At 48.3% G+C, this 14818-nt stretch overlaps 2 protein-coding genes across 3 annotated transcripts in view; one reads left to right on the top strand and one right to left on the bottom strand.

The window, feature by feature from the left end:
- Position 1: 1 nt before the first annotated feature.
- Cd37 (CD37 molecule) lies at positions 2-5569 on the bottom strand. Of its 2 annotated transcripts, none has more exons than XM_021167144.3 (9): positions 5452-5569; positions 5151-5225; positions 4991-5063; positions 3533-3657; positions 3352-3426; positions 2458-2562; positions 1763-1999; positions 1027-1110; positions 2-345 (listed from the first exon to the last, which is right to left on the bottom strand). In XM_021167144.3, the coding sequence occupies exons 1-9, from the start codon at positions 5509-5511 to the stop codon at positions 268-270; spliced, it is 912 nt and encodes a 303-aa protein (XP_021022803.1). In that variant the 5' UTR covers positions 5512-5569; the 3' UTR covers positions 2-267. The 2 variants fall into 2 exon arrangements, with proteins under 2 accessions (XP_021022803.1, XP_021022800.1); XM_021167141.3 differs by lacking the exon at positions 2-345 and adding an exon at positions 354-843.
- Positions 5570-7235: 1666 nt separating this feature from the next.
- The window catches only part of LOC110298550 (orphan sodium- and chloride-dependent neurotransmitter transporter NTT5), a 32674-nt gene continuing 25091 nt past the window's right edge, over positions 7236-14818 (top strand). Inside the window, exon 1 of the mRNA XM_021167870.3 lies at positions 7236-7757. The gene's annotated coding sequence lies outside the window, so the exon portion shown is untranslated. The remainder of the gene's footprint in view (positions 7758-14818) is intronic.

The following is a 14818-nucleotide window of genomic DNA, read 5'->3' as shown; positions in this document are numbered from 1 at the left end:
AAAACCAAAAACCCGAAAGGGATTTATTTGAGGTGACATGTGGGAGGTGGCAGACAGATGGTGTGGGGAGGAGGGAGCCGGGAAGGGAAGGAAGCTGGGCACAAAAGTCCCTGGCCATGTGGGGAAAGTGAAGGCTGTCGATAGGGCAGACAGCTGGGTCCCCAGGGGATGAGGCCTGAGGCATGGGCTCCAAGCCTGTGACCAACCAGGAAGGAAACATTTCCTGACTGCATGGAGGTGCGTGGGTGCCGACGGGTGGGCTGGGGCCTAGCGGTACCGGGCCAGCCGGTCATAGACGTGATCCAGATTTCTACACAGGAATATTGAGAGCGTCATGAAGCCGAGCTGGGAAAAAAGGAGATGCTTCAGGGTTGGAGAAAGGGTGGTACTCAAAGGGAGAGGCAAAGGATGGGCATGCATAAGATCTGTGAGTGATTGGCAGCGTTGAGAGCAAAAGCTCAGCAGCAGTCTGCAAGAGAAAGCTCAAGGCAAGCCTAGGGTCCTTTATTCTGGAGGCTCCGCAACAGCCTCGACCTCCTCAGCACCCACACTCTCGGTCTCAGGTGGCTCCTCCTCTGCATCCCACAAGGGCCAGGGCCCCAGCGCCATGGGTAGCTTGCCTTGTGGAGCCTTGTCCCCCCATGTCGGGCAGGCACCCGCCATGCCCCAGCTGCCCCATGGGGTGCTGCTGCGTCCGCTGCCGCTGCTTAGACCGCCCCAGCGCCCGCCGCTGCCTTCAGAGTTCAGCCCTGGGGTAGGGTTCGAACCCTCGGCTCCTGACAGCGGCAGCGCGGGCTCTCTAGCTCGGCGCTGTAGCTGCAGACACAGCGCCATCCCGCTCACCTGCGAGAGAGGGGAGGAGGCAGCACTGCGCGTACAGCCATTCAGAGTTTAGAGAAGTCAGGCCTCCGCCCCACCCCATGCTATTGCTTGATAAATAATGCCTCCGCTAAGTATGCGCGTTACCTCGGCAATGGGAAAACATCTACAATAGACAAATCACTCATGGGGACGGGGTCAAGTCACCTCAAGAAGACCGACTCCCAGACAGATTCCCACTATGGAGATGATATTGTTGTGCAGCCACTTCTGGAGGCTTTGCGCGCAGCCCTGGGGATGCAGAAGACGTGTAAAGGCGGCGTTGCTTCTGCAACTCACCCTTAAGCCAAGGGAACCCTTGGATCCCTTTTTAGGTACTCAATGCCTAGATATCCATCCAGGTCTTATCCAAGCCTTGCCCCGGGCCGGCGTTCCAGGTGCCATCCTTATTTAGACCACGCCTCTCACCCTCAGAGGACTCCGCCCCTTCCGTAACTACCTTTCTAGTAGCCCAGTCCAGCTCAGGATCTGCTGGCATACTATGCCCCTGAGTAGGTCACGCCTACCTATAAGGGACTGCCTTTTCGGTCTCGGCCTTTTCTCCTGGCCTTACCCTCCCAAGGCCTGCCTTCTGACGTCACGCCACGTGTAGGTCTGGACCACATCAGTTGTCCTCTCCGGCCCCGCCCATCTTTCTGCTCTGGAATCTTGAAGCCGCATTCACCTCCCAGATTCCTGCCCTTTCTGTTTTTGTTTTTGTTTTTTCCTACCCTTCGTCCTGAAGCCACGCCTCTGATTATAGCCGCACCCTCCAAATCCTGCCCACTCTCTTAAGATCCCACCCCTTAAACGTCCCTCCCACCAGACGGCCGTCTTCTCCTGTGTCCCATCCAGGCCCAGGCCCACAGGTCCATCCAGAGCTACCCGCTACCGCTAGTCCCACCTCACGGTAGATGTGGGCTTTTGCAGGGAGTGCACATATGTCAGCAGTCTGCCTCAGCTTCGCCCGCGGCCCCAACCGGCTTAGCTGGGAGAAAAAGAGCTTATCAAAGCCGGTGGAGTCATTGGTCGCCGTGGAGTTGTAGCAGGAGCAGGGCACGAAGGGCTCCTCAGACTCGTTCGCTTTCAGCATCTGGGCCTTGTTCCAGTCCCGCGGAGATTGCCAGCCGCAGCAGCGCAGCTGATGGGGAAGGGGACAGAGTCAGGGGCCCGTTGTCACGGGTTGTAGGTGTGCAGCCAGGCCTGCGATGGTGGGTGTGTAAATGGGCTGGAGGTATGATGGGGCCGAGGGACTAGGAACATGACTTAGAGTGAGCCTGAAATTTTGGACGGTGTGGTTGTCTCGGGATAAGTGGATAGGGAGCGGGACTATATGTGTCTAGGGGGCGGGAGTCCAAAAAATAGAAATGTTGGGATCGGGGTGGAGCAACCCCAGGGTCTAGGATCTGGGAACTTAGTTACATGAGGGCAGAAATGCTGCCATTTGGGGGTGCTCAAGCAGTTTGGCAAGTGTGGGGATGAGGAAATAGTTGACCTGCAGCCCACATGCAAGCAAGGCCAAGCTGAGACGTTAGAGCTCAGAGCCTAAGGTTTTGAGACGACCGGAGACTGTGAGATAGGAGACACGAGCTCACACACCTGGAACTGTGCATAGTCCCAACTCTCCTCTGCTGCTGTCTCATCCGGATTCGTGCGGTAGCTCTGGATCGTCCGCAACACCAATTCCTGCACCCTTCGCTCCAGCTGAGAGCATGGAGATGAGGCTGGGCTCAGTCACCCTGCCGGCCCCAGCCACCTCCCATGGCGTTCACCCCAGGACCATAACTTTGCCACTTTAGGTTTCATGGCAGTGACTCTCTTCCTCAGAATCTCAGAAGTGTTTCTAAGGGACTTTGGGTCTCCATTGCATCTTCTTTTTTAAATCATCATTTAAAAATAAATTTAAAATTAATTTTCTGTAGCTTACATCTGGTCTAGTACTCCTGATCCCCCACACCCCCCATCTCTATCTTGAGTGTTGGGATTACAGATACCAAGTGTTGGGGATCAAACCAACAAACACTCAGCCAGCTGAATAAATGCTACCAAGTGGAAGTCAGTTCGTGTCTGTCTCTACCCTCCCCTCTCTCTCCATGGTCTCTCTATGTAACCTCACCTGTCCTGGAATTTATTTTATGGGCCTATCTGGCCACACAGAGATCTGCCTGCCTCTTCCTTCAGAGCACTGGAATTAAAGGGGTGTGCCATCACACATGACCCCCCCCCCTTTTTTTTAGTCGATGTGACCTCCTTGGTCTGTTATGCTAATATGATTCTCCACCTCAGCCTGTGGGGATTTGAGCACAAGCAACACTACTTCATCTTTCCCTTTCATTCACCACATGCCTCTGTATCTCTGTGTCCATGTGTCTTTCTCAGTGTGTTGTTCTACAGCCCAGCTTCCTGGTTGATAGCAGTGCCCACCTGCCTTTCTCTCTCCCCGCCCCAAACCCTCAACCTCCAAGCCTGGGGTAATGATGTTAGTAAACTCACCCGGACCCGCTGAGTGGAAATGAGGATGCCCAGGGTGATCTGTATGGCAAACAGGAGCAGCAGCATTCCAAAATACTGAGGACAGAGTGGAGAGGAAGCTCAGCCCCTCGGGTCTCCCAGGGGCTGGCCTGAAACGGGGGTGGGGTGGGGGGGTGGGGGGGTGGTGGGGAATGCCACTCACCAGGCCCAGGAGACAGCGCAGCTCCTTTAGAGCCCCCACACAGCCCAGGAGAGCCAGGGCCATGGTGAGGACACCTGAGACAGCCAGGACCTTGGACCAGGTCTGCAGTGGCACGAAGGACAAACCTGAGGTGGTGACAAGTTGTGAGAGTGGGCGGAGGAGAGGACAGCAGCTCCACTCGGCCACCCAGGAAGGGTCCCGGCTCTTGGATCCCCATGTCCCTTCCTCTGAATCTGCCTGGGTGGGCCTCTGCTTCTGCTCTCTGCTCCCTCTCCCTCTCCCCCCCCCCCCTCAGAGAAGATTTCTCTGTGTAACAGCTCTGGCCTTCCTGGAACTCTGTAATCTAGGTGGCCTTGAACTCACAGAGATCTGCCCGCCTCTGCCTCCCAAGTGTTGGGACTAAAGACATGTGCCACCATGCCCAGCTGAATCCATTTCTTAAACTTTTTGAAGGCAAAGAAGTAAAAGATCGATTTACTGGATTTTTCTTTTTCTTTTCTTTTCTTTTCTTTTCTTTTCTTTTCTTTTCTTCCCTTCCCTTCTTCCCTTCCCTTCCCTTCCCTTCCCTTCCCTTCCCTTCCCTTCCCTTCCCTTCCCTTCCCTTCCCTTCCCTTCCCTTCCCTTCCCTTCCCTTCCCTTCCCTTCCCTTCCCTTCCCTTCCCTTCCCTTTTCTTTCCCCTTTTTTTTTTTTTTTCCTGAGACAGAGTCTCAGGTAACTCAGGCTGCTCTCGGACTCACTTTGTAGCCAGGGGTGACCTGGAACCTTGTGATCTTCCCACCTACACCTCCCCGTGCTGGGGTGACAGGTGTGAGCCACCACATATATCCTAGAATTGTTCTGAGCGAGGTTCGAATGAAAACACTGTTCAACCCAGCGGTCAATGTGGTGAGTCTGAGTTGCTATGGTTTTGGTGTTCCCTCCTTAAATGGTTTCCTTGTTTTTATTACTTTATTTTTGTTCTTCCCCTTCCTGGCTGTGTGACACCCAGCAAAAGACTTCCCTTCTCTGAACCTCAACAAGGGAGAGTCTCTGAGTTCCAGTACAAAATGAGACACAGGAAGTATTTGAGAAATATCTATCATTTCGGTTATTACTGTTTCTAACCGCGACCTCATGGTACTGTGGTTGTTTTGGAGGCAGGACCTCATTATCCAGCCTGGGCTCTAACCCACTGTGTAGTCTAGGATGGCCTGGAACTCCTGATCGCCTACCTCCTGTGTGCTGGGACGACAGTCATGACCGGCTACATCTGCTCTACATTTCCTACTTACCAGCACACATACAGCTTACTGGCAGTGCCAGTGGGGTGCCAGCCAGAGCTGGAGCCCTACCTGGGAAGATAGTAGCTATGGAGAGTTTCCCCAGGGCGAGTGAGATATCAGGAGATGCCTTGGGGTGGGGTTCTGGGTTCAAGTCCATCCCAGCAAGACCCTCCCTTACTGCGCAGCCCCCCTCACCCACAAAGGACACGAAGCTGGTCTTGTCAATGAGGATCCAGGTGCCGAAGCAGAAAATCAGGCCGCCTAGTACCTAGGGGAAGAGAAGAAATGAGGCTAGGGCAGATCAAGGGCCACTGTGGCCCTGGGACCCCGGCTGGGTAGCCATAAGTAGACTCACAAAGAAGAAGAGGTTGAAAACGAAGAGGAAGTACTTGATGAGGCTGAGGCAACTCTCTTGGGCAGACATCTTCGCCTAGACGGGGAATGACCCACTCGAGGAACCCAGACAGAAGAGGTGTTGGCCGCAGGGGGGAAGGGGAATAGTGGGCAAAGAAAGACAGAGACTGAGAGGCACAAAGGAAGCCCGCAGAGAAAGAGGAAGTTCCGGGGGGGTGGAGCTCCACCCCGCCCTGTTCATTTAGTGACTGTCAGCAGGGGCCCTATCTTCTTCACGAGTTCCACGGAGTGCACAGCAGTACCTGAGGGTCCTTGGAATATGTGGGTGCCAGGGACACAATGGGTTCCTCGCAGGTGTCCATGGCTCAGGCAGGGTGCACAGGGGCTTCTGATGGACTTCCACTCACGTGGGTCCTGGGACTTCAAGGTTGTTTCTGCAGAGGCCAACCTCACAGACACTCTGACCTCACTGGCTACTGGCTCCGCCCCCTGCACCCTGTGGTCTTCTGCTCAGCACCCATTAGCCTCCAGCCACCGTGCAGTCTCTGCCTCTCTGTCTCTGTCTCTCTGGGCCTTTGCCTTCTCTGTCCTGTGTGTCTCTTTCCCTGGGTCTCTCTCTTTGCCCTCTCTCTTCTAGAGCAGGTGCTCAGATGTGCTTGGGGGCCAGGGTTGGACCCCTGGGGAAGTGAAAGGGCTACAGAAGAGGTGTGACAGTCCCAGGAGTGAGGAGGGCAGCGAGGCAGTGCCTGAATATCCGGTGGAGGAAGTGAACCTCAGATGGCACTTCCTACCTCTGCGGAGAAACCTGAGGGGAGGAGGCCCCAGAAAAGCCAGGCACTGGAGTGGGGGTCACTTGAGCATATCTAGCATCTTCAAAGTTTCCTAGGATGTGCCCAGAAAGAAGTCCCTGACACTTGTCAAGCCCCCAGTTCCTCACAGATTTCTAGTGTTGTGGGAAGTTCCTATCACCTAGCTATCTACCCAAAGCCTAGTTCTCTGGGACAGCAGCTGCCTTCTGAGACATGGCTCATCTATTTTCTTTTTGTATGTGTATATGTATGTGTGTGTGTGTGTGTGTGTGTGTGTGTGTGTGTGTGTGTGTGCGCGCACACACCTTTGGAGGCCAGAGGCCAGAGGCCAACATTGGAAGCTGTTCTTCCATTTTTTAAAAATTTTTTAACGATGTGTGTGTGTGTGTGCACCACATGGTGCTTATAGAGGGCAGAAGATAGATAAATTTTCGGGGTTGGGCCTCTCCTGTCACAGGCTGTGCTCCAAGGCAGGTTCTGCCATCTCCAATAAACAAAGTAAAAGAACCAAATTTCTAGAGGAAACAGAAAAAGGTTTACACAGTGTGGTCACATTGGGAAGGGCACAAAGCAATCTGATGATCCCCTCCAATCCATTTTTGGGGTCCCGCACTGAGACTGAGGTGTAAATAGAAGGCTAATGTTACTCATGTCTATGCAGTCCACCATGCGGTCCTACCCACCACTAACCCACCATCGTCTGGGCTTCAGCCTCAACCTGTGGTCGCCCAAGCTCTTAGAGCCATGTGAAATCCTATTCAGGGACGCGCTAACAATTGGTTGGCATCTTTTCCCTTTCCCAGCATGAGATTCCTAGGGGAAGATTCCCCTTTCTTTCCGGTTCATTGTTCCAATAATCGGACAGATAGGTTGAGACACTTATCTTCCCTTCTTCCTTGTGAGGCCTGGGATGGAACACGGTTTGGTGGCACATCTGGGCCTCTCATTTGCCAGTTTTTAATTCTTATCTGCTGTCCTTAAAATCCAATCCCTAGTCGGCCTTTGTGTGTGTGTGTTTTGGTCCTGAAGGGAGGCGTTTAGTAATTATCAGTGGTTTGAAATCAACAAGGAATAAATGTGAAGATTAAGTCTTTGCACCATTTCTGCCTGTGGCGTCAAGGAATCAAAGCACTGGGGTCACACAGGGGAGGAGGGCTGCACCCAGAGGCAAAGGCACTGCGGCGCACGCGCAGTCCGAAGCTGCGAGCACGTGTGTTCGCGCGCGCGCGGGAAGCGCCACAGCAAACTCCTTCGCGTGGGTAGAGGAAGGAGGCGAGACGGGAGCAATAGGCGCAGAGACACGGAAAGGGCAGGGAAGGCCTCGTAGGCTCACGATGTGGGAACTGCCTTCCAGGGGGCAGGAGGGCCTGGGGAGGTCGCTAAGCTTCCATGCCGAGGCCTCCCGGACCTTTTCACCCAGACAGCGGCTGGAGAGCTCAGCGGGGATCTCGAGGCCCGGGCGGTGAGACCGACGGGGCGGCCATTGTGCTGCCCCAGGCTCTCCACAGGACGCCAGGAAGGAGGGCGGGAGGGGGGAGTCGCGAGGTCAAGGTCACCGTGCCCCCTCTCCGTCAGAACCCGGAAAACTGCCTCCTCGCTCCTCGGCTGCGCCTGCCTGAGGCCAGGCCTGAGAGTCAACCTCCCGCAGCTCTTGACGGCTGCTCTATTGGGAAGGCGCCTAAGAGGCGGCAACCCGACCCGGCTTCATTTCCAGCTCGCTAGGGACAGCCACCTCCCGTTCGGAGGAGTCAGGACACCAGCTTGCTTGCCCTTCTGAGGCCATAGTTCCAGGGAAGGAGGTAAAGTGAGTGCAGGGGGCGTTTCCGAGGAGGCTCCTAGGGACCTGTGACAGCCACGGGCTCAGTCCTGGGGTGGGAGGGTTCAGGAGTGGCTGGGGCTGGAGCTCAGTTAGGGGAGCACTTGCCTAGCAGGGACAAGGCCCAAGTCCAAGTACTGACCGGAGAAATGAATACATTAAAGAAACGAGGAATCAAATCCAGCGCTCAGTTCTGCAACTGAAAGTTCCAGTTGACCGGATTGTCCAGATTCACTTCTGCTTGTTTTTAAACAAGTTCTAGTTAGGCAAATCGGTCTCCTTTCACACAACTTGCCTGTTATTAAATTGTTACTATTGTCCGATGGGCTACAGAGTCAGGGACAACACTATCAAGTTTGAGATTTTTGACTTTATTGTATTTGAAGAGATGACTTATTTATTTATTTATTAAGATTTATTTTATTATTATATCTAAGTACACTGTAGCTGTCTTCAGACACACCAGAAGAAGGCATCAGATCTTATTAAGGATGGTTGTGAGCCACCATGTGGTTGCTGGGATTTGAACTCATGACCTTTGGAAGAGCAGTCAGTGCTCTTACCCGCTGAGCCATCTCTCCAGCCCCGACTTACTTATTTTGATATGGGCAAAATATCTAGTTGTAGTGAAGTTTTGTGTGCCTCAGGTAAACCTCTACTTCCTCCCCATGCCTATCTTTGAAAAGTTATTGCGTCTAGTGATTGACTGATCGTTTGGATATGAGTCTGTGGTGCGTGTGCCCTGACATGTGTGGGGGTCAGAAGACAACTTGTGGGAGTTAGTTCTCTCTTGTCTTCATGTGGAGAACAGGATGGAACGTAGGTCATCAGGACTGGCAGCAAGTGCTTTTACCCACTGAGCCATCTTGTTGGCCTCAACTTGATTAGCTTTTGAGACAGGGTCTCAACTAGCCCAGGCTGGCCTAGAACTCGTTGTGTGGTCAAGGATAACAAAGGACCTTATTCAAGTCCTCTCATCTCTACTTCCCAAGGACTTTGATTTCTGTCACAGGCCATCAAAACTCCTCTAATGAGATACTGGGGGTGAAACCTAGGGCCCTGTGCATGCAGGGCAAGCATTCAACCAAACAAGCTACATTCCCCAGCCCTCAGCTTGGTCAAATTCCATATGCATTAAAAAACTTTTTTTTTTTTTTAACCAGGCTGGACAGATGGGTCAGTGGTTAATAGCACTTGACTGCTCTTTCAGAAGTCCTGAGTTCAATTCCCAGCAACCACACAGTGGTTCACAGCCATCTATAATGGGATCTGATTTCCTCTTCTGATGTGCATAAAGACAGAGCACTCACATACATAAAGTACAGGAATTAATAAAATTAAAAACAAAACCCTTTTCTCTATTCACATCCACTCTCGTCCCCAAAGAAAAAGTAAAGCCAAATTAAGAAATAATGGTAGAGAAATTTTTAAAAAATTTATCCTTCTCTTGTATACTACAGTCCGACCACGGTTTCTCCTCCTTCCTCTCCCTCCACTCTGAGAAGTTTCCCCCACCTCTCCTTGCCCCCAGCTCCACCCCCTATGCCCACCCCATCCCAATTTCCCCTTAGAAAATAACAGGCCTCCCAGGGACATCAACCGAACAAGATAAAATAAGACCAGGCATAAAACCTCAAGCCTGGGCAAAAAAACATAGTAGGAGGAAATGGGTCCCAAGAATAGACAATGGAGTCAGAGACACCCGCTACTCCCATTGTGAGGAGTTCCCCCAAAAAACCAAGCCAACAACCATAATATATATATGATATGCATATATATATATATATATACATATATATATATACACACACACACACACATATATATATATATATATATACATATATATATATATATATTATGCAGAGGACCTAACATAGACTGCTTCAGAGCCCCCATGAGTCCTGCTTAGTTGGTTCTGTGGGCGGTGCTCTCCTGGTGTCCTCAACACCACAATTCCCTTCTCCTCTTCCACAGGGTTCCCCAAGCTCTAAGGGGAGAGACCCTATGGAGATTATCAACTTGGTCTCTCTCTCTCTCTCTCTCTCTCTCTCTCTCTCTCTCTCTCTCTTTCTCTCTCTCTCTCTCTGCTAAATGTTCAGCTGTGAGTCTCTGTATCCATTCCCATCAGCTGCTGGAAAATCCTTTCTGATGACAACTGAGCTAGGCATTGATCTATGAGTATAGCAGAACATCACTAGGTATCTTTTTGTTGTTGTTGTTTTGGTTTTGTTTGGTTTTGTCTTTTGGCCAGTTGGGTTTCATGCTAAGTCTTTGGTCTATCCAGCCTCTAGTTTCTGGTCATCGAGGCCGTGTCAGGCATGGGCTCCCTGTTGAGCCTCAGATTAGACCAGTCATTGGTTGACTACTTCTACAAGGTCTGTACCACCATTGCCCTAGCACATCTTGCAGGCAGGACAGGTTGTAGGTCAAAAGTTTTGTCTGGATTGGTGTCCCAGTCCCACCATGAGAGGAAGTCTTGCCTGGTTACAGAAGATGGACAGTTCAGGTTTTATGTCCTCCATTGCTAGGGCCATCCTTGTAGGTTCCTGAGAGTTTCTTTTTTCTTTTAAAATATTTATTTATTTATTATATGTGATATTTATTTATTATATATTATTTATCATATTTATTATTATATATTATTTATTATATGTGAGTACACTGTAGCTGTCCTCAGTCACTCCAGAGGAGGGCATCAAATTTCATAACGAATGGTTGTGAGCCACCATGTGGCCGTTGGGACTTGAACTCAGGACCTCTGGAAGAGCAGCCGGTGCTCTCAACCGCTGAGCCATCTCACCAGCCCACCTGAGAGTTTCAACTGCATTGTTTCTACTATGCCCCCCACCTCAAATGCCTTGTTCTCTCTCTTTCCGTCTCTTTCCCCTACCTGATCCCTCCTATTCCCATCCCCACCCACCCCATCAGCAGAATCTATTCTATTTCCCCTTCCTAGGGAGACCCTCGTTGAACCCTCCATGCTACTTAGCCTTTCTGGATTTGTGGATTGTAGCCTGATTTTCCTTCACTTAACAGCTACTGTCCACTTAAGACTACACACCATGTTTGCCTTTCTATGTCTGGGTTACCTCACTCAGGGTGATTTTTTTTTTTCTAGTTCCATCCATTTGCTTGCAAGTTTCATGATATCATTTTTTAAAACTGGTGAGTAGTACTCCACTGTGTAAATGTACTACATTTTGTTTATCTGTTCTTTGGTTGAGAGACATCTAGGTTGTTTTCAGTTTCTGGCTATTTTTAATAAAATTGCTGCCAGGCAGTGGTGGTGCACTCCTTTAATCCCAGCACTTGGGAGGCAGAAGCAGGCAGACTTCTGAGTTCGAGGTCAGCCTGGTCTACAGAGTGAGTTCCAGGACAGCCAGGGCTACACAGAGAAACCCTGTCTCAAAAAAACCAAAAAATAAAATAAAATAAAATAGCTATGAACATAGTTGAGCAAATGTCTTTGTAAGAAGATGGAACATCCTTTGGGTTTAAGCCTAAGAGCAGTATAGCTGGGTCTTGCTGTAGATTGAGTCCAACTTATTTGAGGAACCACCATATTGACTTTCAAAGTGGCTAGAACAAGTTTGCCCTCCCACCAGCAATAGAGGAGTGTTCCCCTGGCTCCACATGGTCACCAGCATGAGCGGTCACTTGTATTTTTGATCTTAGCCAATCTGATTAGTGTAAGGTGGACTCTCAGGATAGTTTTTATTTGCATTTCCCTAATGGCTAAGGATGTTGAACATTTATTTGTTTCTCAGCTATTTGAAATTCCTCTACTGAGAATTCTGTTGTGATCTGTACCCCAGTTTTAATCGGATTATTTGGTTTGTTGATGCCTAGTTTCTTGAGATGAATTGATCTTAGAGCCTGCACGATTGATGTTCTGTTGAGGAAGTTGTCTCCGGTGCCACTGCATTCAAGGCTATTCCCCACTTTCTCTTTTTCAGGTTCAGGGTATCTAGTTTATGTTGAGGTCTTTGATCCATCTGGACTTGACTTTTATGCTGGGTGATAGGTATGGATCTGTTTGCATTCTTCTACATGCAGACATCCAGTTAGATCAGCACCATTTGTTGAATATGCTTTCTTTTTCCATTATGTATTTCTGCTTTTTTTAAAATCAAAATTCATGTCCACAGGTGTGTATATTTATTTTTGGGTCTTTGTTTCAATTCCATGGATCAATCTATCTGTTTTTTATGTCAGTACTCTGTGATTTTCATTAGTATAGCTATGTAGTACAACTTGAGATCAGCAATCATGATACTGCTGGAAGTTCTTTTGTTGTTCTGGATTGTTCTATCTATCCTGGGTTTTGTGTGGAAGTTTGAGTATTGTCCTTTCAAGGTCTGTAAAGTATTGAGTTGGAATTTTGTTTGGGATTGCACTGAATATGTAGATTGTTTTTGGTAGGATGGCCTTTTTACTACATTAATTTTACCAACCCTTGAGCATGGAAGATTTATCTCCTGATATCTTCAATTCTTCCTTCAAATCCTCGACATTTTTGTTTTACAAGTATTTTCCTTGCTTGGTGTTGTAGTCAGGGCTTCTATTCCTGGACAAAACATCATGACCAAGAAGCAAGCTGGGGAGGAAAGGGTTTATTTGGCTTACACTTCCACATTGCTGTTCATCACCAAGGAAGTCAGGATTGGAACTCAAGCAGGTCAGGAAGCAGGAGCTGATGCAGAGGCCATGGAGGGATGTTACTTACTGGCTTGCTTCCCCTGGCTTGCTCAGCCTGCTCTCTTATAGAACCAAGACTACCAGCCCAGAGATGGTCCCACCCACAAGGGGCTTTCCCCCTTGATCACTAATTGAGAAAATGCCTTACAGCTGGATCTCGTGGAGGCATTTCCTCAACTGAAGCTCCTTTCTCTGTGATAACTCCAGCTTGTGTCAAGTTGATACGCAAAACTAGCCAGTATAGTTGGCTAGATATTTTATATTATTTGTAGCTATTCTCTGATTTTTCTCATCCCGTTCATTATTTGTATATAGGAGGGCTATTGACATTTTTAAAGTTACTCTTGTATACACCCACTTCCATGAGGCGTTTATCAGCTGTAGGAAGTTTTCTGGTAGAATTTTTGGGGTTGTTTATATATATTGTCCTATCTGCAAATAAAGGCAGTGACTTCATCCTTTCCAATTTGTATTTGCTTGATCTCCTCCAGTGGTCTTATTGCTCTAGTTAGAACCTCAAGTACTATACTAAATAGATAGGGAGAGACTGGGCAGCCTTGTCTCGTCCCTGATTTTAGTGGAATTGCTTTGAGTTTCTCTCCATTTCATTTGATGTTGGCTATAGCTTCTGTAAATCGCCTTTATTGTGTTTACGTACATGCCTTGTATCCCTGAGCTGTCCAAGATTTTTATCATGAAGGATGCTCGTCTTCATCAAAGGCTTTTACAGTGTCTAATGAGACGGACATGCGTTTCTTTTTCCTTTCAGGTTGTTTATATGGTAGATTACATTTACAGATTTTGCATATTGAATCATCCCTGAATCCTCGTGGATGATCATTTTTGATGTATTCTTGGATTTGGTTGTGAGTACTTTATGTAGTATTTTTTTTCACCTATGTTCATAAGGGAAATTGTTCTGCAATTCTCTTTCTTTATCAGGGTGACTGTGGCCTCATTAAATGAATCTGGAAATGTTCCTTCTGTTTCTATTTTGTGGAATAGTTTGAGGAGTATTGCCATTAGCTCTTTTTTGAAAGTCTGGTAAAATTCTGCACTAAAACCATCTGCCCTGGGATTTTTTTTTTTTTTTAAGTTTGGAGACTTTTTTTTCTTAAGTATTTATTTATTTATTATATCTAACTACACTGTAGCTGTCCTCAGACACACCAGAAGAGGGCGTCAGATTTCATTACAGATGGTTGTGAGCCACCATGTGGTTGCTGGGATTTGATCTCAGGACTTCAGAAGAGCAGTCAGTGCCCTTAACCGCTGAGCCAACTCTCCAGCCCCAGTTTGGAGACTTTTAATGACTGCCTCTATTTCGTTAGGAGTGATGGGGATTACTTAGATAGCTTACCTGATTTCCTTTAACTTTGGTAAGTGGTATCTGTTCAGAAAATTTCTTTTTGATTACCCAATTTGGTGGTGTACAGGTTTTTAAAGTCCTTACGATCCTCTGCGTTTTCTCAGTGTCTGCTGTTGTGCCTCCCTTTTGTTTCTGCCTTGATTAATTTGGATACACTCTCTTTGCCTTTTCCTTAGTTTGGATAAGAGTTTGTCTATCTTGTGGATTTTCTCAAAGAACCAGTTCTTGGTTTCATTGATTGTTTCTATCCTCTTTGTTTCTATTTTATTGATTTCAGCCCTGAGTTTGATTATTTCCTGTCATCCACTCCTTTTGGGTGCTTCCTTTTTTTTTTTTCCCTAGAATTTTCAGGGGTACTGTTAAATTGCTAGTATAAAAGTGCTTAAAAAAAAAAAGATTTATCTTATGCAAGTACACTGTAGTTGTCTTCAGTCACACCAGAAGAGGGCATCAGATCCCAGTACAGACAGTTGTGACCGCCATGTGGTTGTTGGGAATTGAACTCAGGACCTCTGGAAGAAAAGAGCAGTCAGTGCTCTTAACTGCTGATTCATCTCTCCAGCCCCTCCTCTTTTTTTTTTTTTTCTTAGCACTACTTTCATCATGTCTCATAAGTTTGGGTATGCTGCATATTCATTTTCATTGAATTCTAGGAAGTCTTTAATTTCTTTCTTTCTTTGACCCAGTTTTCTTTTTTTCTTTTTCTTTTTCTTTTTTCTTTTTTTTCTTTTTCGAGGCAGGGTTTCTCTGTGTAGCCCTGGCTGTTCTGGAACTCACTCTGTAGATCAGGTTGGCCTTGAACTCAGAGATCTGCCTGCCTCTGCCTCGCAAGGGCTGGGATTAAAGGCGTGTACAACCATTGCCCGGCACCCAGTTTTCATTCAGTAGAGTTGTTCAGTTTCCATTAGTTTGTAGGCTTTGTGTTGTTTCTGTTGTTGCTGAAGTCCAGTTTTAGTCCATAATGGTCTGATAGG

The sequence above is a fragment of the Mus caroli genome, unplaced genomic scaffold (genome assembly GCF_978045245.1).
Source record: "Mus caroli unplaced genomic scaffold, Mus_caroli_1 scaffold_8, whole genome shotgun sequence".
NCBI classification, from domain to species: domain Eukaryota; kingdom Metazoa; phylum Chordata; class Mammalia; order Rodentia; family Muridae; genus Mus; species Mus caroli.
This window is presented reverse-complemented; position numbering and strand designations above follow the sequence as displayed.

Excerpts from the sequence above, each read along its gene's own strand:
- Cd37 (XM_021167141.3), bottom strand. The coding sequence starts at position 5,511 with ATGGACACCTGCGAGGAACCCATTGTGTCCCTGGCACCCACATATTCC. Across the intron at positions 5,064-5,150 it reads TTTTCAACCTCTTCTTCTTT|GTACTAGGCGGCCTGATTTT; the intron begins GTGAGTCTACTT and ends CTCTTCCCCTAG. Across the intron at positions 844-1,026 it reads TGGGAGTCGGTCTTCTTGAG|GTGAGCGGGATGGCGCTGTG; the intron begins GTGACTTGACCC and ends CCTCTCTCGCAG.